This window comes from Callorhinus ursinus, unplaced genomic scaffold, assembly GCF_003265705.2.
Source record: "Callorhinus ursinus isolate GAN/ISIS: 27379988/994484 unplaced genomic scaffold, GSC_fseal_2.0 scaffold82, whole genome shotgun sequence".
In the NCBI taxonomy this organism is placed as follows: Eukaryota; Metazoa; Chordata; class Mammalia; order Carnivora; family Otariidae; genus Callorhinus; species Callorhinus ursinus.
Window position 1 is genome coordinate 3,088,540 of NW_027397144.1, and position 22,316 is coordinate 3,110,855.

The 22,316-nt window shown below is 50.1% G+C and overlaps 1 protein-coding gene and 1 long non-coding RNA gene across 5 annotated transcripts in view; one reads left to right on the forward strand and one right to left on the reverse strand.

The window, feature by feature from the left end:
- Window positions 1-307: 307 nt before the first annotated feature.
- LOC112816641 (uncharacterized) lies at window positions 308-21,924 on the forward strand. The gene is made up of 4 exons (XR_012376726.1): window positions 308-419; window positions 19,494-19,600; window positions 21,303-21,441; window positions 21,643-21,924. It is a non-coding gene; the product is annotated as an uncharacterized lncRNA (long non-coding RNA).
- ADGRL1 (adhesion G protein-coupled receptor L1) overlaps window positions 13,208-22,316 on the reverse strand; it is a 43,837-nt gene continuing 34,728 nt past the window's right edge. For 3 of the 4 annotated variants that reach the window (XM_073887698.1, XM_073887701.1, XM_025863263.2), the window contains 11 exons: window positions 21,918-22,088; window positions 21,273-21,482; window positions 20,954-21,174; window positions 20,688-20,754; window positions 20,173-20,264; window positions 19,480-19,648; window positions 18,161-18,289; window positions 17,915-18,011; window positions 17,694-17,822; window positions 17,500-17,517; window positions 13,208-17,064 (listed from right to left, as the gene is read on the reverse strand). In XM_073887698.1, coding sequence (XP_073743799.1) covers window positions 16,322-17,064; window positions 17,500-17,517; window positions 17,694-17,822; window positions 17,915-18,011; window positions 18,161-18,289; window positions 19,480-19,648; window positions 20,173-20,264; window positions 20,688-20,754; window positions 20,954-21,174; window positions 21,273-21,482; window positions 21,918-22,088 — 2,046 coding nt within the window. In that variant the 3' untranslated portion in view covers window positions 13,208-16,321. The remainder of the gene's footprint in view (window positions 17,065-17,499; window positions 17,518-17,693; window positions 17,823-17,914; window positions 18,012-18,160; window positions 18,290-19,479; window positions 19,649-20,172; window positions 20,265-20,687; window positions 20,755-20,953; window positions 21,175-21,272; window positions 21,483-21,917; window positions 22,089-22,316) is intronic. The other variant, XM_073887700.1, reaches the window with a different exon arrangement.

Genomic DNA, 22,316 nt, shown 5'->3' on the forward strand with positions numbered 1-22,316 from the left:
CCAATCCCCAGCGTCTCCGACTCGGATGTCTAGGGCGGGGGTGGGCGGAGGCAGAGCGCGAGGCTCCTCTTGGCCAATCCCAAAGGTTCCCGCACAGGCGTGGCCCGCGCTTCGCCCCGCCCTTCCGGGAAAGACGCATCCCGGCGGAGGGCAGCGCCGACCGCCTAGAGGTGGCGCGCGGCGCCCGCTTAAGAGGGCGGGAAGGGCGGTGCTGGCGCCCGCGGTGATTGGCAGGCAGGCGTGTGGCGGGGCTGATGCAGATTTTCTGAGAGGTGATTGGCTGGGTTGGTCGCGGGGCGGGAGGAGAGGAATATTTAGCTGGGGATTCGCGGCAGAGGAGCGGAAGTCGGCTGCCGGCGTGCTTGAACCGTGTGTGGAGGGAGAGGAGGAGCGTTCGTCGCCCTGGCGTCTGTCAGCAGGTGAGCGTAGCCGGCACCTTCTCTAAGGGGCTCCGGGCTCCTCTGGCCCGGCGGCGGGGGAGTCCGTTGTGAACGTTGGTCACACTCCTGAGGGGAGACGGAGCGGCGCTCACGCGGCGCGCTAGGTCCGGGGCCCCGGGAGTCGGGCCTGGTTCGAATCCTGCTCTCGCCTCCTCGAGGGCCGCTGGGAGGTTTCAGGTGGACAGGGGAGTTGGAGTCCGGCCTCTGCCACTCAGCTCCCGGGGCCTCGGCTCCCCGCCCCGTGAACGGGGCCGTTGGAAACTCGCGGACTTGACTCGTGGCTGCATAATACAACTAGGAACTTCTCGGCACCCCCTCGCCAGGGTCGGACCGCCGTCGTGCCCTGCCTGGGAGACTCCAGGCACCTCTTGGAGCGATCCTCAGCTTCCACCCGCGAACAGCGGAAAATTAACGCGAGCCACATTTCTCGCTTTACATTTTTCTAGTAAGCACGTTAAAAAAAAAAAAGTAAAACAAAAACAAAAAACCAGGTGAAATTAATGTTATCTTTAACCCAGTGTAGCCAAGATCTTATTTCAACATGCGATGGGTCTAAAAAATACAAAGGAGATATATCTTCCATTCTTTTACTAAGTACCAAGGCTTCGAAATCCCGTGCGTTTTACCGTTGCAGCTGCATTTTCATCGGAAAGAGTCGGTCTGGCTTTAGGTTTCATAAAATTGAGAGTTGAAAAGGTAGGTTCACATGCCCACGCCGTCTGTTCCCAACATACTTACAAGTTTTCCGGGAGCTCGACTGCATGTCGGGTTTTCAGTGTAAACGTTAATCAGTTAGAATTGAGTGATGGGGAAAATTCTGTGCTGCAGCGGCACGAACTGTGTGCAGGTGTTCGTGAGCCCCCGTGGCAAGTGGCTGCTGTATTCCTGGACAGTGTAGGTGTGAAACAAACTGGATCAGCCACTCTTAAATATGAGTGGTTTTCTATTCTCGGGATAAGAATACTGTGTTGGAGAATCTACATGCTTTGTTTCCTACTACCCCCTTCCCCCAACCCCAGCTTTCAGTTCGGCCAAACTCTTTTGGTTCCTTAGAAATCTGACCTGGCATTTCCGGTGCAGAACCTCCACCTGGAACCTCTTCTTCCCTGCTCTTGGCATGGCTGACACCTTCTTGTCATTTAGTTCTACCTGTTCAAATGTGCTTTTCTCAGAGAAGCCATTGCAAGGGTCCCCTGGCCACTGTTCAGACTCATAGAGTGTAGGCCTGAACAGCACCAATTTAAGCCACTAGCATTTCTTAGCCAGCCACCTCTGTGGTGTTGGTACAGTTGTAAGGCCTCATGATGCTAGGCATTTTGTTTTTTCTTTTTGTATATCTGCATTTCACATTAAGTTAAAAAAAAGTTTTGTGGTTAAAAATATTGACAGCTGTTTTTCCTTTGAGATGATTTGGCTGCAAGAAAATCCCCATTTATGATCAGCTATGATTTCTTGGCAGACGTTGGGTATACTTGCGAATTTTTGTGACAAAAAATCAAATTTTCAAATTATTTCCAAATGTAATTCAAATGTTTATATGAATACTAAGTTTAATGATGAATGAAGTTGCCATGATTGTTGTTTTCTAGATATTTAATTAAATACTTATACATTCCAGCTTCGTAGTTTTCTTTTTGCATTGTGGAACTTTCCCCCCACCCCCCAACCTTTTCGTACCCTCTGAGAAGCTCATCAGCCACAAGCATTATGTCTTTGGTGCTAATGAGGAAAATGGCTCTTGGGCGCCTGGATGGCTCAGTCGTTAAGCGACTGCCTTTGGCTCAGGTCCTGATCCCACAGTCCTGGGATCGAGTCCCACATCGGGCTCCCTGCTCCATGGGAAGCCTGCTTCTCCCTCTCCCACTCCCCCTGCTTGTGTTCCCTCTCTCGTTGCGCGCTCTCTGTCAAATAAATAAATAAATAAATAAAATCTTTAAAGAAAAAAGCAAATGGCTATCTATGATGAGTACTCCATACAGCTGGCTGAATAATCTTGAATTGTAAACCAGATTATGTCATTTACGCTGCTTAAAACCTTCAAAGGCTTATCATACTTAGAATGAAACCTAAGATCTTTACTGTGGCTTAGGAGGCCCTGCACGGTGACCTCAGCTGACCTCTCAGGCCTCATCTACCAGTCTTCCTCTTGTCACCACTCTCCAGCCTTGCTGGCTTTATTTACTGTCTTTCAACACACCAAGCTTATTCCTGCTGCGGGGCTTTGCACTTGCTGTTCCCTCTGCCTGAAATATGCTGTCTTTAGACAATTGCATGGCTGTCTCATTGTCATCATTTATGGTTCAACTCAAATGTCCCCTCAAAGAAGCCTTCCCAGGCCACCCTAGTTTAAAGCAGCCCTTCCTTAATCATATTACCCTGTTTTATTACCTTAGTAGCATTCAGATCCAGTACTTAAATTGGTTTTAGACTGTGCTTATCTCTCATCATCCCTGAGTAGATTGACAGCTGATTGAAGGTAGAGATCTCTGCTGCCTCACATTGACCTCTGAGTGTATTTAAAAGAATAAATTCGTATAGGGGCGCCTGGGTGGCTCAGTCGTTAAGCGTCTGCCTTCGGCTCAGGTCATGATCCCAGGGTCCAGAGATCGAGCACTGCATCGGGCTCCCTGCTCAGTGGGAAACCTGCTTCTCCCTCTCCCACCCCCCCTGCTTGTGTTCCCTCTCTCCTGCCTCTCTCTCTGTGTCAAATAAATAAATAAAATCTTAAAAAAAAATTCATGTAAAGGGCTTAATACCTGGTATGTGAAAAGCACTCTATAACATCAACTGTTAGTAGTATATAGTAATAAGTCTTTATTCTTCCTACGTAATATTTCAGGTGCACACACATTTGGAAAGGTAGAAGAAATGCTACAGCAAAACAAATTTTTACCCATTACCCTGCTTAAGGAATCAAACATTAGAGATTCTGTTGAAAGGTCTTCTGTACCCCTGTCTCAAACCTAGTCCTTTTCCCCTTTTCCTCAGATGTAACTACAACCCTAGATTTGGTATTTGTTTTTCTGTGCATGTTTGTACATGTTTATTATATACATGTGTCTTTAAACAATATATAGTATATATCATGTTCTACAATTTTATATAAACGAAATCTGTGCAAAAAAGTTACCATTCTAGGCATGAGACTGCTGTCTTTAGAAAGGCCTGTTTGCAAGGTTGGCCCTTGACTGGCTTCTAGGAACTTGGATTTCAGGAAGGTTCTTGTCATCCCGTAAATAAGAGTGCCTCATGGTGCCTAAACTGTACAAATGTGATTTATGTTGAATACCTCCTTTCCTTCTGGGTTCTGGAATTTTGGTACTTGACCAGCGCCCAATAAATACTCTGGGCATTGAGTCTCTAAGTTTCCCTGGTGGGCAACAGTTCACACGTGTTGTTACAACCTTCCTGTAGGAACTAAGTGCATCCCATGTGACTTCACTAGGTGAGGATTCTTGAAATCCTGTGTCTGGTTTCCTCTAGACTTCACACCCTGTGCCTTTTCCCTTGGCTGATTTTGCTTTGTACCCTTTCACTATAAGAAACCATAGCTGTGTGTAGGCTATATGCTAAATCCTGTGAGTCTTCCTAATGAATCAACTGAACCTGGGATGATCTTGGGGACTGCTGACACACTAGCATACTGATATATACTTACAGGTTGAGACGAGCAAGGCACCTATGACCCAAAATTTAAGGAGGTGTTCACTCTCGGGGTCACCCAAGTGTCCAACCTGTACCTGTACAACCCTGAGGGTGAGTGCCTCCTAATATTTTCACTCTATACACTCCGCTTGCTTCACTCTAGTCCCGGCCATTACCTTGTGAAACTTTCTTTTTTTGTCCAATGTGATGCTTTTGCAGTGTATCTACATTTACATGTATGTAACTCTAATTCATTTATTTCTACTGCTGTAACCGTGCTGTCTGATGTGGTAGCCATCAGCCACATATGGCTATTTGGATTTCAGTTAATCAAAATTAAATAAAAAGCCCAATTCTCTACTCACTCTTAGTCACATTTTGTGCATTTAATAGGCACCTGTGACTGGTGGCTACCACATTAGACAGTATGGGTAGAGAACACTTCATGGTCACAGAAAGTCTTCTTGGACAGTATTTACTTATCCATTTATCTCTTGCTCGATATTTAGGTTGTTTCTCATTTTCTACTCTTACTAACAGTGCTTCAGTGGTCACTGTTTTGTGTAGGAGTTTCCCTAGGATACACATCTAAGAGTTGAAATGCTGGGTTATGGGAATATCCACCTTACTGGATACTGCCAGTTTGCTCTTCAAAGTGATGGTTGCAGTTCTTACTCCCACCAGTAGTGTTGCTATTGCTCAGTGTCCTTATCAACACTTGGTACTGTCAGATTTTTACATTTTTGTTTTTCTGATGGGTGTACATGAGTGGTTTCAGTTAGCGTTTTTCTGATTACTAGTGAGGTTAAGCTATTTATATCTATTTATTGACCATTTGTCTTCTGTTAATTGCCTTTTGATATCTTTGCCCATTTTCCTGCTGCATTGTCTTCATCTTAATTAGTGCAGAAGTTCTTCTTACATCTGATACTTGCCTTTTCATTTGCCTGGTGTCTTTTGATGTTCAGGATTTATTATTATTATGTTAATGTCATCAGAGTAATCAATCTACTTAAAGTTTGTGTTTTTTGTGCTTTGCTTAAGAAATCGTACCCTGAGGTCGATAAGATATCCTACTGTGTTTTCTTTTTCTTTTTTTCTTTTTTAAAGATTTATTTATTCTAGAAAAAGAGTATAAGCAGGAGGGGCAGAGGGAGAGGGAAAGAGAGAATCTCAGGCAGACTCCCTGCTGAGCACAGAGCCCAACGTGGGGCTGGAGCCCATGACTCTAAAGATCATGACCTGAGCCGAAACTAAAGGTCAGGCGCTCAACCAGCTGCGCCACCCAGGTGCCCCATCCTACTGTGTTTTCTTCTGGAAGTTTTACTTTTTACACTTAGCCTTTAAAAAATCTACTTGGAATTTATTTTTGTTTATGTTGTGAAGTAGGACTGTGATTTAGTTTTTTCCAGACAGAAACCAGTTGTCGCAGTTTGTTTTACTGAGTAGTTAAGTAGTTTTCAAAATGTGATCCCCTGTGGATCCAGGAGATAAACTATTTTCATAATAATTCTAAAGTGTTACTTGCATTTCTCATCTAGACTGTGTTGTCGTGTGCCCTACTGTTACAAAAGCAATGGTTGGGTAAAACTGCTGGTGCTTAGCAGGAGTCCATGCAGTGTCCCCAAACCGTAGTAGTAGTTGTCATTGTATTCCTCACTGTTGCTACACATTCAATGTTAAAACAATTCCATTTAAGAGTGTCCGTGAAGAAGCAGTGAAAAGTAGTAATCTGTGTTAAAAATTAGCCCCGTGAGCAAGTCTTTCTAGTATTCTGTGTGGTGAAATGGGAAGTTTGCATAGAGCACTTCTATTGCATGCTGAAGAGTGATGGTAGTTGAGGTAATGCACTCATACAGTTAAGTTGAAGTGGAACTGGTGACTTTTTTCATGGAACACCATTTTTACTTGAAAGAATGAGACTGCAGTGATTTAGTTAGGATATTTGGCAGATGTTTTCTCAGAATGAATGACGTGAGCTGGTCACTTCTGTAGCTAATGATAAAATATGAGCTTTCAAGCAAAATAGTCTTTGGGAAAACTTCTGTTCACCATGAACCTGACCACGTCTCAATATTTAAAGATTTTTCTGATGAGATCAGTGGTGATACTAACAAAGAAGATTTTAAAAATATTGTATAGCGAAATGTAGTAATTCAGTAGATCAGTATTTTCCAATAGACCAATGGGTTTCAGTGTAAGTGTGAAAAGTTCATTGATACAGTTTCATATTCCTCATTATAACTAACTTGAACATACTACTACTTTTTGAGTTTTGGTATAAGTAACAAAGTAGAATATCCCCAATTAGCTAAAAAGGAAATAGTATTCCTCCCTCTTCCAATTATATATCTGTGTGAGGCTGGATTTTCTTCATGTACTTCAATCAAGAGAGCGTATCGCAACAGATTGATTTCAGAAGCCTGTGTGAGAATCCAGGTTTCTTCTGTTAAGCCAGACAATTGGAGCTTTACAAAATATAAAACAAAGCCATTCTTTTCACTGCTTTTTTTTTTTAATTAAAAAAAATTTGGGGCGCCTGGGGTGGCTGAGTCGTTAAGCGTCCGCCTTTGATTCAGATCATGATCCCGGAGTCCTGGGATCCTAGGCCCACATCGGGCTCCCTGCTTGGTGGGAAGCCTGCTTCTCCCTCTCCCATTCCCCCTGCTTGTGTTCCTGCTCTTGCTATCTCTCTCTGTCAAATAAATAAATAAAATCTTTAAAAAAATTAATTAAGGGCGCCTGGGTGGCTCAGTTGGTTAAGCCACTGCCTTCGGCTCAGGTCATGATCCTGGAGTCCCGGGATCGAGTCCCGCATCGGGCTCCCTGCTCAGCAGGGAGTCTGCTTCTCCCTCTGACCCTCTTCCCTCTCGTGCTCTTTCTCTCATTCTCAAATAAATAAATACAATCTTTAAAAAAAATAAATAAAAAATAAAAAATTAATTAAAAAAAATTTTTTTACGAGAAAGAGCATGTACACATGTGAAGGGTGGGGGAAGGGACAGAGGGAGAGGGAGAGAATCCCAAGTGACTGTGCAGAGCATGAGCCCAAGCCCGTCACAGGACTCAATCCCATGACCCTGAGACCACAACCTGAGCTGAAATCAAGAGTCAGACACCAGCTGAACCACACAGGCACCCCTCACTACTTTGTTTTTAAAAACATATAGTTATTCCCACAAAATAGATTATGTTAACATCTAATGGATTTATTAGCTAATTTAAATATTTAAAAATTGTCAGTTTTAATTTCTAATTTAGTAAATATACACAGATCTACTCCTTATCCCTTTATTTATTTATTTTTTTAAAAGATTTTATTTGACAGAGAGCAAGAGAGCACAAGCAGGGGGAGCAGTAGAAGGAGAGGGAGAAGCAGGCTCCCCGCTAATCAGAGAGCCCCATGTGGGGCTCGATCCCAGGACCCTGGGATCATGACCTGAGCCAAAGGCAGATGTTTAACCATCTGAGCCACCCAGGTGCCCCATCCCTATCCCTTTAAATAACAGCTTTTTAGGGTCCTCAGTAATTTTATTTTTAAAGATTTTATTTATTTATTAGAGAGAGAGAGAGCGGAGCAGGGGTAGGGAAAGAGGGAGAAGAAGCAGACTCCCCACTGAATGGGGAGCCCGATGTGGGGCTCGATCCCAGGACTGTGGGATCATGATCTGAGCCAAAGGCAGACACTTAACAGACTGAGCCACCCAGGTGCCCCTCATTAATGTTTTTTTAAAGAGTTAATTTTTTTCCTTTTTCCTTTTCCTTTTTATTTTATTTTTTAAAGAGCAGTTTCAAGTTCACAGGAAAATTGAGAGTGAAGTAGAGATTTTGCCCCACCTTCCCTCATGCATAGCCTCTCCCACCATTAACATCCCTCACCAGAGTGGTACATTTGTTATAGTTGATGAACCTACACTGACACATCATTATCACCCAAAGTCTGTAGTTTACATTAGGGTTCACTCTTAGTGTTGTACATTCTGTGGATTTGGACAAATGTATGACACATGGCCATGATTATAGTCTCAGTGTTTTTCCTGTCCCCCAAATCTTCTGTGGTCCACCTAGTCACCCCAAATGCTGCTCATTAATTTTTAAGAGAGTAAAAGGGATCCCAAGACCAAAACCCTTGAGAGCCTCTGGCTGAATCCATCCTTTCCCTAGTGATTTGTAACCTCTGTCTAGAGCAAGTTTCCATCCAGTCACAGGTCTCTTCCATGAGCCTGTTTATCTCTTCCTGTGCCCACAGCACATTGTCTTAAATATTACCACATTAGAACCAGTCTTTGTAAGGCTAGTTCTAAAACCTTGTTCTTTATTCTTTCAGAGGTATCGGTTATTCTTGGTTTTTGTTATTCCACAGAAAGTAGGATACACAAATACTTCTTCCTATTATAAAAGTAATATACGGAGGGGGGAGTCTGGGTGGCTTAGTCAGTTAAGCATCTGACTCTTGATTTTAGCTCAGGTCATGATCTCAGGGTTGTGAAATCAAGCCCTGCGTTAGGCTCCATGCTCAGCACGAAGTCTGTTTAAGATTCTCTCTCTCTCTCTCTGCCCCCCTCCCATTCTCTTTCTTAAAAAATAAATAAGTAAAAATAAAGTAATATGTTTAAAGAAATAATTTTTTAAATAGAGAATTTCAAGAAAGTAAAAATTACCCCCTGTTAATATTCTGATATATAGCTCTAAATTCTGATATTATATGTGTGTATATATACACATGTAATGTTAACCTCAAAAATTAAACTGTCAGTTTTACCAGCAAAAATGGATTTATTTGGGAATAAGAGAATTGCATTTTGGGACTTGCAAGCTGCGACAAAACCATAACCATAGGCAACTCTAGATAACAAAGGAGAGGTATGCTCTTTTATAGAGAAAGGGAAATTGGGACTGCTGTTACAAACCAAAAGTCCTCTGGAGTGAACTGGGAGTTCAAAACGTAGTGGCTTTTCTTTCTTTCCTTTTTTTTTTTTTTTGTAGTGGCTTTTTATTGGCTGAGTCATCTGTGTCTCGAGGGCTGCGCTCTTGCGGGGGCGGGGGGGTGTTGTGGAGACGGGGGAGAAAATCTTCCTCCTTCTGGGGTAGTAAAGTAGTGTCCACTTGGGAGGTACATCTCTTCCTTTTGGGTCTGCAAAGGACTTGTAGTGGTGGGGCGTGAGGGCTCCCCCTTCTGGCCTCTTGACTCCGTTTTAGTGAGGTTTCCCTTTATTGCTTTTCGCAACATACACACACGCATGCGTTCATATGCAGACATAGGCACACAGTTTCATGTCACTATACACACACTTTTTGCATATATGTCATTTAAAAAAGGGTCATTCTTTACCTTGTATTTTATGTCTGACTTTTTACACAGTCTTATTATGAATATATTTCGATGTCAGTTAATGTTCTTCTGCATTGTTTTTAATGGCTACATGCATTCTGTTTGCATGATTTATGTAATGATTTTCTATGCTGAAATTTTATTGTGTTTCACTCTCAGAAGCCTGACCACAGTGAACCTTCTTGCTGCTAAGTCTTCATGTGCATGTGTGATTCCTTAGGAATTATTCCCAGGAGAGGACCGGTTGGGTTACTGTGAGGGCTTCAGTTGTGAGAGGGTGGGATCACTTAGATGGAGGTGGAGGGCTGTGGGAGACAGTGGGCAGGGTAGCTAGGAAAGAGTAGCAGTTGCAAGGGCTTTGGTAGGAGACTCCTGAGGAAGTGAACATGATGTAAGTGGGGGAGGGAAAAGCCACCAGGGGCCTGTCATCACTGCTGGTTTCCGTGACTGATGTTTGAAGGGGTAAGAGAAGAGTAGAATAAGCCAGTGGGTGTTGTGGGGATGGAGGACTAGCCTCAGCCTGGCTCCTGCAGGCCTTTCCAGGAGTTTGTGGGCGAGAGGAGGTTTTCTCAAGGACAGAGTCCCCCAGTGCCTTCAGTCTTTTGGGGGTCTAAAGAGAATCTTCTGTTGCTCTGCATTAAGGCCTTCCCACTCTGGACAGCCTTAATACTAGCTACATGGGGACTGTTGGGGTGTGGCATGGTTAGTGGGCACATCTCTTCCGGTGTGGGGAGCCAGATAGTCAGCCTCCTTTATTGTGTGCCACGTGGGATGGGTGGGCAGTGATGAGGAGTGGACAATTGCAGCTGAGTGTGGACATCCCTAGAAGCAGCCCCTGGGATCAGAAGACCAAGATGGAGGCCTGGTCCAGGTTAGAGACTGTGTGGACGTTCTCTAACCTTCCTGGGCTTCTGCTTCTGCAGCTGTCAAATGGGGCTAACATCTGCCTCATCGTGTCATTGAAAGGATTAAGTTGGGGCATGGAAAGGCTCTACAGGATGCAGACCCTTTCAACCGCCTAGTAATCTTGTTGAGTAAGTCAGTTAGTCGCTCTAACTTCAGTTTCCTCATTTGAAAAATGGGGATAATAATACATACCTTGTGATAATTAAATGAGATGAAACATAGGAAAGAACTTTGAAGTGATAAATCTCAACATAAGCGTTACTGTTTGTGGGCACGTGCAAATGGTTGCCTCAGGTATGTACGGGTGCCACTAGCAACCACCTGAGTGTCATAGGCATCCGGCACAACAGATTTAGATTGGGCTAGCAGAGAAGGATGTGTGCAGTGCTGGGGAGAGTAAAGGACACAGAGGTGAAAGAGCTGGTCATGTTGTAGAAGCTCATGCTGGGATTTGATTTCAAAATCAGAGCATGAAGTTAAAATCATATATGGTTAAATTTAATTATCCTTTAAAGTCCCCGTACTTGCTCACAGAGTGTTTCTCCTTTAGTCCAGAGAATCAGCTCCTCTTCCAGCATAGGAACAGGTTGCCTTTTCTTCGGTTGGATACCAGCTAAAATATTGAACTTAGGTTTCAGGACCATGCTAAATTAAACCCTAGCATTGCACAGTGAGGGGCACATGGGAGCTGAGAGCAGTGGAGGAAGTGGTAGATTCATAATTCCCATCATTCATAACTCTTGTGTCAGGCTCACTCGGGTCTTATGCTCATTTCAGCTTTCCATCCTTTAACAAATATTTATTGATCACTTACTGTGTGTCTGATGCTGTGCTAGACACTGGGGAACGGTAGTGAAAAAAACCCAGACCATTCTACATTACATTCTAGTTGGGGAGGTAGACAATAAGCCAAAAATGTCTTGGTTTGCTAGCTAGGAGTGCTATGGGAGACAAACAAAGCAGGATGTGTGGGTTAGGGGGTTCTGGAGTGGCTAATTGCAATTTAAATGGAGTGTCCTGGGAAACTGATTTTCATAAGCCCTGCAGGAGAATAAATGAATGCTATGGAATGGCCAGTGCAAAGGCTCTGAGGCAGGTGCTGCCTGCATGTTTGTGTACAGTGAAGAACCCGTGTGGCTAGTGGAGGGAGGGAGGAGAGCCATGGGGATGAGATCTGATGTTGTAGAGTGTTATAGGTCATTGCAGGCTGTTGGGCTGACCTTGGCCTTTTGTCTGGGCAAGAGAGGAGTATATTGGAGAATTTTGAGCAGAGGAGGGACAAGGTGCTTACCAAGATCATTCCAGTTTCAGTGTTGAGAAAAGCCTGAAGGATGGACAAGGGAATGAGTTAAGGGACTGTTGCAGTGATCTTGGTGAGACCTTGGCTTGAACCAAGGTGGTAAGAACTAGTTTGCTGTGGATAATTTGAAGTTAGAACTACCATTGCATTTACTGTCAGATTGGGTCAGGGTTGGACAAGGACATAAGTACAAGGGAATCTCCGAGGGTTTTATTCTTTTTTTTTTTTTTTTTTTAGAATTTATTTATTTATTTGACAGAGAGCACAAGCAGGGGGAGCTGCAGGGAGAGGGAGAGGCAGACTCCCTGCTGAGCAGGGAGCCTGATGCGGGACCCGAACCCAGGACCCCGGGATCATGACCTGAGCCAGAGGCAGACGCTTAACCATCTGAGCCACCCAGGCGCCCCTGAGGGTTTTATTCTTAAGTCTCCGGATAGACTTGCTATTAATTGAGGTGGGGGAGCTTATGGGAGGAGCTAGGGGGACAGGTTTGGACAGGTTAAGTTTGAAGTCCTACCAGACACTCAGGGGGAAATGTGGAATGGGTAGTTAGACGTGTATGAATTTGGAGCTCGGAGAGTAAAAGTTCGGGCTGGAGCTCTGTTTGGGAGTCATCAGTTTATAGTTATATAAAGCCATGCTACAAGGCTGAGATCTCCCAGGGAATGAGTATAGGTAGCTGGGCTCGCCAGTGTTAAGAAGTGGGGAGATGAGAAGGAACCAGCTGCAGAGACTGGGAAGGAGTGCCTGGAGAGGTGGGAAGATAATTAGGGGAATATGGCATCCTGGATGCAGATGAAGGCAGAGAGGCGTGGAGAGAGATGCTCACACTGTTTGAGTAGTTATTCCTTTCTCTCTCAGCACTGGCAGCTATATTTGAGAATGTGAAATACACAGGATGCAATTCCACCTTGTCATGTTTGAAAATGCAACACAGCAGGGGCGCCTGGGTGGCTTAGTTGGTTAATCAGGTAAGCTTCTGCCTTCGGCTCAGGTCATGATCTCTGGGGGCCTGGGATTGAGCCTCGAGCCCTGCATCAGGCTCCCTGCTTAGTGGGGAGTCTGCTTCTCCCTCTCCCCTCTCTGCCCCTCCTCGTGTGTATGCACTCTTTTTCAAATAAATAAAATCTTTAAAAAAAAATGCATCATTCCAGCCACATGTGGTAGTCTAGGAATGGCTGTTGGAAGGAGACAGGCACAGCATACAGTTCCTGTGCTCTGCTCTAAATACAGCTTGGAGGGCTTCTCTGAGACTCGACATGACAGTGGCCTGGCCCAGGGAGACTTGGGCATGCATCTAGGCACTGCAAGCTAGTTTGCTCATCTGTAAAATGGAGATCTGATAACCTCCACCCTAGAACATTTATGAGGATTCAAAGAGAAACTGCACCTGAAGTGTTCAGCCAGGCCCAGGAACTTATAAAGTTCTCTGTTAATGTTAATGATGCTGTGACTCACCAGGCCTCTGCCATGGGTTCGAAATGCTGCAGTGCAGGTTCTTCACTGTGTCAGCCTAATGGGGATACTTCGAGCAGATCCACTCACCCCTTTCTTACCCCGCAGTGAGTCACACCACTCTTGTCATTCCAAGAAATCTTAATTTCTTTATTGTTTGATTTTTTTTTTGACTCAACAATTTTTTTTTAACTTTTTGTTTTTTTCTGAAACGTTCTTGTTATGAGCCTTTTGTTTTGTTCTCGTTAAATGCACTCGACCCAAAATTGGTTTGGCATATCGAAAAGGAGACCAAGGAGAGATTGGGGTGGGGAGGGATGGGAGAGAGGGGAGGAGGCCCGAATGGACACAGAGAAATCGAGGGTGAAAGAAGAGGAACACAGAGACAGTGAGAAAGACACAGGGAAAGAGGTGGAGACAGAGAAAGGAAGGCAAGGGAAACCAAAAAAAACAAACCCCCCCCACCCAAAAAAAACAACCCAGAGAAAAATATTAGATTTAAAAGCAAATGAATTCAGGAGCCCAAGGAAGGGAGTAGGAGAGGAAACCAAGACCCTTCCTTCTCTATACCGTCCCAGCTGGGTTGGGGTGTCAAGGCACCAGGTCTGGTTGGGGTAAGGGGACACCTGGGCTCTTGGGGGTGGCTTTGCACTAGGCTGAAGTGGTGTCCAACCCCACCAGGGGGCCCTGCCATGCAGATCTGAGGCCTGGGAATCCACCTTGGTGATTTTGGCTGGAATGGGACCATAGGGACCCACCCCACCCTCTCTCCCCTTGATTGTCAGTGTCTGGAGAGAAGGAGGGCTGCTCAGGGGCGAGGAAGCAGACTCCTCATATACCTCCAGTCCCCCAGGGAACTCTCCTGCCAAGCCTACTTTCCTAGCCCTCTTGCTGGTGTCAGAGGCAGCCTCTGGCTCTAGCTGGACTGATGCCGGCCCAGCTCCATCATCCCTCCTCTCTTGCCAGCTCTTCACAGACCTCTGGCTGCCCCTGCCTACGGTGGAGTTCCTGGCCTAGTGATGCCAAGGCAGGCCACAGAGCTGTCGGGGCAAAACTGTCCCTGTCCTTATTTCTCTTCCCATCCAGGCTTACCCAGGGTCTTCAGCTGAGTTAAGCCTTCCTACCCGAAAAATCTAGCAATGGAACCCAACCCTGCCTTCTCCCCACACCTGTCTCCCTGCATGGGACAAACCACCATCTTTGGTCTGACCCCTTCTCCCCTAACTGATGGGGACAAGCCAGCCCCAGCTCCCCAGGAGAAGGGAGGGGCTTTCTAGCAGCAAAAAGGGTTCCTCTAGCCACCTACCTGTTCCTTTCCCCCAGTTCCTCCCTAGAGCCTCCCTCCTTAACCCAAAGAAGTTTATGGCAGCAGCAGGCTGAGACCCAAAGATGTTTGAAAACTCATGGCACTTGTGAGAAAAGAGGGAGGGGCAAAAGAGACAAGAAGGGGTCAGAGTAGAGGTGGAGGGCCACCCCTGGGAGAATGGCAATGACAGGGCTGGGCTACTGTGGCAATGGGACTACCCTACTCAAAGGGTTGGGGGGGCGGGGTGGGAAGGCCAGGGTGAACGGCTGGAGAAGAGGGCACTGGAAGAGGTACTCAGGAGACATCCCCAGCCCAGAGCTTCCGGAGTCTAAGGTTTGGGGTAGAGCGCCTGGTATAAGGGTGTCCTGACTGCAGGCCCTGATACCTGGCTTTGCCTCCCCTGCAGGAGGGTGTAGGGTAGGGAAGATGATCTCTCACCTTTGCAGCCCCCCTCCCCCCAAGAGAGAAGACAACTTCATCACTCCCAGCCTCCCTTTCACGCCCACCACCTGCTGCCTTCACTTTTCTTCCCCCATCACCCGCTCTAGGTGGGAAGTCAGTCCCTTCCTCCTCAGCCCAGAGTCCCAGAAGCAATATACAAGAAGCAGGAACTCAAAGGGACAGCGCAGCCATCTTGGCAAAAGCATCTTTGGGTGTGAGGGTGCCTCCCCTGGGCCCGTGGGGAGGGGAGGGGGAGACAGGCCCCAGTCCTGGGGCAGGCAGTGAGGTACACGCCCCAGGAGGGCTGACTGATGCCAGGGAACAGGCGGAGCAGGGAAAGAGGCGACAGAAACGGTGCCGGGAAGGAAACAGGTTCTTTGTTTCGCTGTTGCTTCTAGATTTTGTTTTCTGTCTCTGGATTGTAAAAAGCTGCTCTGGCGGCCCGCCCACCCCGGCTGGGGATGCACACATACACGGAGAAGTCCTGGCTGCCAGGGCCCGGTGGCGCCACTCTGCTCCGGAGAAAGCCCCGGGCTGGCTGGGCCACAGGCTCCCGGTGGCTTCAAGTGATGAGATTTTCTTTTTTTTTTTTTTTTTTTTTTTTTTTTCTTTTCCATTTTGTTGAAATATTTACAGCAATGGGGGAGGAGAGAGGAAGGGGTAAGATGGCCCCCTAGGGAAAGATCCAAGCCCAGGACCCACTCCCCAGGGAGATCCAGACCCAAAATCTGCTCCCCAGATAGCCTAGCCCACAGGACTGGGAACTGCCCAAATATGGCCACCCCTGTGGGCTGGGGGCCCTGCGGGGAGTTGTGCTTCATCAGGAGTCACCCCAAGGGAGGGGGTCACTGGGTGCACTTGAGGAGACTGATGGGCAGGCTTGCTGGGGAGGCAAGGACAAAGAGCAGAGGGAAGGAGCTTCAGAGAAAGTTCCACCTTTAAACCAGCAGCCACAATCGCCCATTCCACTTGCCCTGGGGCTTTCTCTCGGGCCAGAGGCCCCAGTCTCCAGGAGTAGGGAAATGTAGTGCAGGAGGAACCTGTCTGTCTGTCTGCTCCCACTGCTCCTTCCTGGTGCACCATTTCTGGCTGCAGAGAGGAGTAGCTGACAGGTTCCTTCCAGTGGGGCCCAGGAAAACCAAAGCCCTCATTTCCCTCCAGGGGGGCAGGAAGGTAGGGGAGGGGGGAAGTCAAGAGTGGGTTGCACCCATCCAATTTCTCCTTCCTTACTCCCTTGGGGACCTCTTGGCTCCTCCTTACCGCACTTCCCCCAAATCGAGCTGGTGCGCATGGCTGGTAGGAAACCCTGTCTGTGAACCCTGCACCACAGGCCCCCACGGCAGAGCTCCTGAGGGGCCTAGAGGGCCCACGGCTGAAGGGCACCTGGAGAGAGTGGCCCACCAGCCACTGCCTCCATGAGTCTCCCTCTCCCATCAGAGCCCCACCCAGGGTTCCCTTCCCGTCCTGGGCCACCAGCCCCTGGTCCATGAGGTCCCTCAGAGACTGGTGACCAGCTGCATCTGCCCATCCCCATCGGGCCCTGGCCCCTCGAGGCCCGGGGCTGCCAGGTAGCCCTCATGGCTGGGCCGCCGCACCTGGTAGTAGCCCTGCAGGGGGTTCCGGGCCACCAGGGCCGGTGGGCGCGAGGTGTAGTAGATTTCAGGGGGGCCGGGGGGTGCAGGCGGGGGTGGGGGCAGGGCCTCACTGGGCCCCTCGGGGCTGCTGTCCGGGTAGGAGGGCGAGTCCCGCAGGTTGGCCCCGCTGGCGTAGAGTGAGTCCCGGCCTGGAGGGGAGGATAGGGGCCGGCTGGTGGCCCCATCCTCCGCAGTGCAGCTCTCCGACTCATCCAGATCGCTCTGGTACAGCACCGACTGGGCCCGGGGCAGCAGCAGCGGCTCCTCCAGGGCCTTGTAGAGAAGTTCGATCTCTGCCCGGTCAGCGCCCCCGGGCCCGCCTGCTTCTTCCTCGCCACCACCCCCTGGCACAGGTGGCACGGGGGGTTCAGGTGGTGGGGGGCCCTTGGCCCCGCTGCTGCTGCCCCGCAGGTTGTTGTGTACCAGCTCTGAGATGATCATCTTCTCGAAGGCAGCAGCATCGGCCAGGTTCCGGCCTCGGGGTGGCTCAGAGGCCCCGTCCCCTGGCGGGAAATCCCCGCTTCGCAAGGAGTAACTGTTGTTGAAGTTGCCGTTGAGGGGCAGTGTGTCCATGCCGCAGGCTTCCCGGCCTCCCAGAGGGTGCTCTGCCAGCAAAAGGGGGCCAGCTCAGGAGGAGTGTGGGCAGTGACAGGTGTGGGCACATGGGAGAGGGGGTGCCTGCTTCCCTGGGGGCTGGGATCTCCTATTCCCATTCTTCCTCACTCGTAGTGGGGACACCAGCCCAGCAGCACGTTGGGGGAATGGGGGTGGGGACCAGCTCCCTCTAGGTCTCCTCCCAGCTGGAGGCTCAGAATCTCAGCAGTGTGAAGAGGCCTAGTGACCAGTTGCATTTCCTGTGCTCGGACCATCATCACCTTCATTGCCTACCTGAAGGCCAAACATAACCCCCTCCAACTGTATGTGTGTGGCGTCTGGGGGTGGGGTACCCGAGTTCTCCTCCCTGAGTGAGGTTATCCCAGGAGGCCACTATCGCATCCCCCTCCCGGCCTCAGAAACGTTACCAGGCAAGTCACACTTACTGGGTTCCCGGTAGCTCCCTGTAGGTGCCAGCCAGGAGGGAAAAGAGATGAGGTGAGCATGTGCTTGGAAAGTCAAGTCCAAGCTCCAATTCAGGAAGCACTAGGATGCCCCAAGCAGCGACCCTCGGGATGCAGACCCCACCACACTCCCTGACCGGGACTGTCACCCTCTTCCCGTACCAGAGTGCTCTCACCTGGGGAGTTGAAGACAGGGGGTGAGGAGGGATTGAAGCCCACCGACTCAGCAATGAGGGTGTTGTAGGGGCTGGTGCCCCCACGGGGCTGCAGCACAGGGTTGGTCAGCAGGTGGTTCCCCATGGTACCTATCCAGAACATTAGAGGTCACAAGGTGGCCCAGAGCCACTGGTCCGGGAATCTTGAGGGATAGAGCCAAGGGCAAGGGACGCGGTCTCACCTCGGTTCAGGGTGGGGGTGCTGTTGATGTCGCCTGCCATGAAGGAGGACTCCGTCTGTTTCCTCACGGTGTCGTTCCACATCCTCCGGATTCGGCTCTGGAGATACCGCCCGGATGTGAGCCCCCCACCCCCAGGATACCCACCCTCCAGGATCTTTCTGAGGCCACCCGCCTGCTGAGCACCACTAGGGACCTGGGCTAAGTGCTACCCTGCCTACTCAGCCCCGGGGAGCCCTGCCAGGATACCTGCGTCCCCGTGTAGTAGCGGGTGTTGCTCCGCATGGCTGAGGTCTTGAGTGAGCCATGAGCGCCCCCAGGTGGGGAGCGGATGCAGCAGTAGGAGTGACGCAGGCACTTGCTGTACTCCTTGTGCACCTGGGGGAGGAGGAGGACATGCAGCTGGCATTGGGTGCCCCTGCAAGCCTCAGAAGCCTTGTCTCCTGTTCCTGACAGCCAGCCAGCCAGCCAGCCAGCCAGCCAGCCAGGCGCTCCCCCTGTTCAGGCCATCCTCCTTTCTCTACATCCACTGAGTTTCTCATTCACTCTCTCAACAGATCTTTAATGAGCATCTGCTACGTTCCAGGCATAGTTCAGGCCCCAGGAACGACGGTACAGAACAAATCACTCACACAGCCCTACCTCCAAGAGCTAAATTTTGGTAGAGACATATGTAGATGCAAACAACAGCACACCGTGTAGGATGTCTGATGCTGCTGGGTGCTGTGCAGACCAATACGGCCAGGAAGGGGGTCAGGCAGTGCCGGTGGGTTGGGGGATGTGGTGGGGGTTTGTGAGTTCTAATAGCCCAGGGGAAGTCTCCCTGAGGAAACATCCCAGCAAAGATCTGAAGGAACTAGGACCGCAGGCCTTACGGATATCTGGGGAAGAACAGGAATAATTCCTGAGGAGGGTCCTGTCTAGGTGGGTTTTTTTTTAAGATTTTATCAGAGAGAGCGCATGTGCACAAGCAGGGAGAGCAGCAGGGAGAGGGAGAAGCAGGCCCCCCACTGAGCAAGGAGCTGAAGCGGGACTCGATCCCAGGACCCCAGGATCATGACCTGAGCCCAAGGCAGACGCTTAACAGACTGAGCCACCCAGGCGCCCCTGTCTAGGTGTTTGAGAGAAAGCAGAGGAGAGGATGGCTGGAGGGGAAGAAGGGAAGGGAGGCCTGGGCAGGAATGTGTGAGCCTGGGGGCTCCTGTAAGGATGTTGGAAAAGAAACTTTATCACCACGAAACTTACCAGTTTATCTTGTAAATATTGAAGTAGAAAACTTCCGTCTGGGTGGTACTCAGTCCTCTCCCTCCCACACACCTGATTCCTGCCCCCACATCATAGGTGGGTGGGTGGGGGGTTGGTCCTCTGTTACCACAACCCTACCCTGTGCTCTCCCAACTCCCCAAATCCATCCTCTCTTGCTCCCCCAGCTTGCCCTATCTTGTTCTGTTCCAGAACCCGCTTCACCCCTGTCTAAATCCTCACTGACCCCAAGCCCGTGCTCCCCTCACAGCAGACACAGGTCCCAGTACAGAAGGCAGACATTTGAACCCCTTCTCTGACCTCACCTTCTTTTGTAAAGCGCAGTGAAAGACAAAGATGAAGACCCCCTGGAAGGCGTTGAAAGTGGTGAAGAGATAGGCCATGACCACTGACTCCTTATTGATGAAAAGCAGGCCGAACGCCCAGGTGAGGCCCAGCAGGAAGAGCAGCGCGATGGCCCCCAGGGCCCAGGATCTGGGGAGGAGGAGGGGACAGGGATGTCAAAGTCCTTGCCAATGGAGAAACCTCCCCGCTCTGCTGTGTGTCCCTCTTCAGGTGGGTCTGGATGCTATCTGCAAAGACCCACCTGGGGTGAGTAGGCCTTTTGGGGTGGGGGGGAATTGCCTACACAGTGGTACTTTCACTCAGCCTGGGTGTGGGCTTTTACAAAGGTCAGTCATTTGCTTTCAGCCTTAGGCCACATTTCCAGACCCTGAAACTATCTTATGCTGCCAGTTTCTCTTTAAGTTGCCCTGAATTAGACTTGGCCTCACCCTAATAAGTTATGTCCCCAAAAGCAGAGATTGGATGTGTTAATACCATGTTTTTTAATACTTGTTAAGTAGATACACAACAAGCACAATAAAATACTACGTTTGTCCTTAAAATCACATCTTGTGGTACTGAAGGTGAGCACCCCACGTTTTGGGAAGCCCTGGGAGAGACCAGGCCTGGTACGGAGCTATGAGGGGCAAGGGGGGTGGGGAAGGGGTGCTCACTTAATGTTGTCCAGGCGACTGGAGTCGGGCTTGAGCACAGATGAGCTCCGGATCATCTTGTGCAGGGTCACCATGAGGAACACCAGGTTCACCTGGGGGTGGGAGGAGGGGAGGGGCTAGGCTGGGGGGGGTCCCTTGGGGGTCCCCCCACCTCCCAGTGCAAACCCCTGCCCAAGTCTCAGCCTCAACGCCCCCTTCTTCAGGGCCTCCTCTGCTGATGTACCTGCCCTCAGGTGCCTGCTGACTGGTAACAGCGGTCTGTTAATGTGGCTCCTGGTGGTGGGAGGGCAGAGCACACAGCCTGACACAAGGCAGGGGCTCAAATCACAGTTCCTGGACGGACGGGCCTTGGTGCTGGAGCTTTACAGACCCGCTCTGTTCTTGTCCTCTTAGTGGGCTGCTCAGTTTTGATGGTTTTCAAACCAGCCCTCTCAGGACTTGGGGAGAGTGGGGGCGGGGCTCAGGGGTCAAGACTAGCTCGCGTGAAGGAGACGTAGTACCGCCTTCCCACTTACCACGATAACAAAAGAGACCGGTCCAATGAAGCTCCAGATGAAGTAATTGTCCACTCGGAGCCAGCAGCTATAAAGGAAGCGGGGCTGGGGTAGACAGAGGCGGGAAAGCCCTTCCCTCCCATCCTAGCCCCCAGGGACTCTGCAGACTGTGGCCTTAGACCTCGGGAGCAGGAAGGCCACTGCTCTGAGGGTCCTGGCCCAAGGGATTCTGCTGAGCGGGGAGCCAGGCAGGAGACACCCCGGGGGATGAGAGGGGGGACACTCACGCCTTCTCGGTGCCATAGCTGCGGTAGTCGATGGCCGCCGCGATACCGACTACCAGGGCCGGGAAGCAGTAGCCGCCCACGTAGTAGTACTTGGTGCGTGAGTACTCGCTCTCAAACACTTCCACCAGCAGCAGGTAGAGGTGCACACCCTCCAGGCACAGCCAGGAGAAGGCGGCCAGGAAAAAGTAGTGCAGCAAGCCAGCAAAGATGGGGCAAGCGATCTGGGGGTGGCAGAGAGGGGCACCACAGGTGAGGAGGGGCTACCTGGGCCAGCGCTGCCTCCCCTCCCACCTGCCTCTGCCCCTAAACCCTGGCCCACCTCATACTGAGTCTTGTCTATCCCGACCAGGAAGAGCAGCTCGGCCAGAAAGAGGTTGATGCACAGGTTCTTGTGGATGGTGTTGCGGTCAGTCTGCAGCCCCCGCAAGAAGCAGAAGGTAGAGATGCAGATGGCCAGGCAGACGAGGGAGATCACGATGCCCACCCAGGTGATGACTGACAGCAGCAGCTCATTGATGCGGCCCTGGTACTGGGGGACAGGAGCAGGGGACTCACTCAGCACCTCTGGCCTTGTACGTGGCCAGGTTCATCCTGGGCTCAGCCAGGTGCTAGTGGCGGGCAAGGCCACAGGCCACGAACACCACTGGTGCTGCCCCCTAGCCAACTTGCTGGCCCCCACCCTTCTGTAGGTGGCACGCTCTTTCCTCATGCTCTGGGAGGCTTGTGGAGAGATGACAAAGGTGACGCCAACTTGCTTCTCCAGAGTGCCCTGGGAGAAGGTGGGACCATGACCAGAAAGAACCAGACATGTGGCCTCCTGCCCCGGGCAAGACTGGTGCCACCCCCCCAATGCCCACGAAGCTGGTCTTCCCTGGCACTGCCCATGCAGCGCTCTCTAGGATGCCATGCAAAGCCAGGCCAGCAAGTGGGCCTGCCCAGAGGAGCGGAGCGCTGGCCAGCTTACGATCTCTCGGTGAGCCATTAGCACGGCAAAGTTGGTGAGGTGGCTGCAGGCACACGTGGTATGGGTCTTGTTGGACTCCACCAGGCGGCAGCCCTGGGTTGACCAGTAGCCCAGCATGGAACGCTCCGAGTAGTTCCAGAAGGAGCAGTTAGCATTGAAGTGGTTCTTGGCCTGTTGTGTGGTGGTGGCCGGGCAGTCAGATCCAGGGAGTCCCGTCCCAGCCCCCACACCCAGCTATGGGGATGGTGACAGGCATGAGAAAAATGCCTGGGGCTCCAGGTGACAGTCTGGGATCTCTGGGGGCAAATGGCCCAAGCTGGTGAGGTGGGGGTTGGGGGACTGGTGCCCCAGGGAGGGGTTGCAACTTGCTCTTGGGGTGGGTGAACACACAATGGGGAG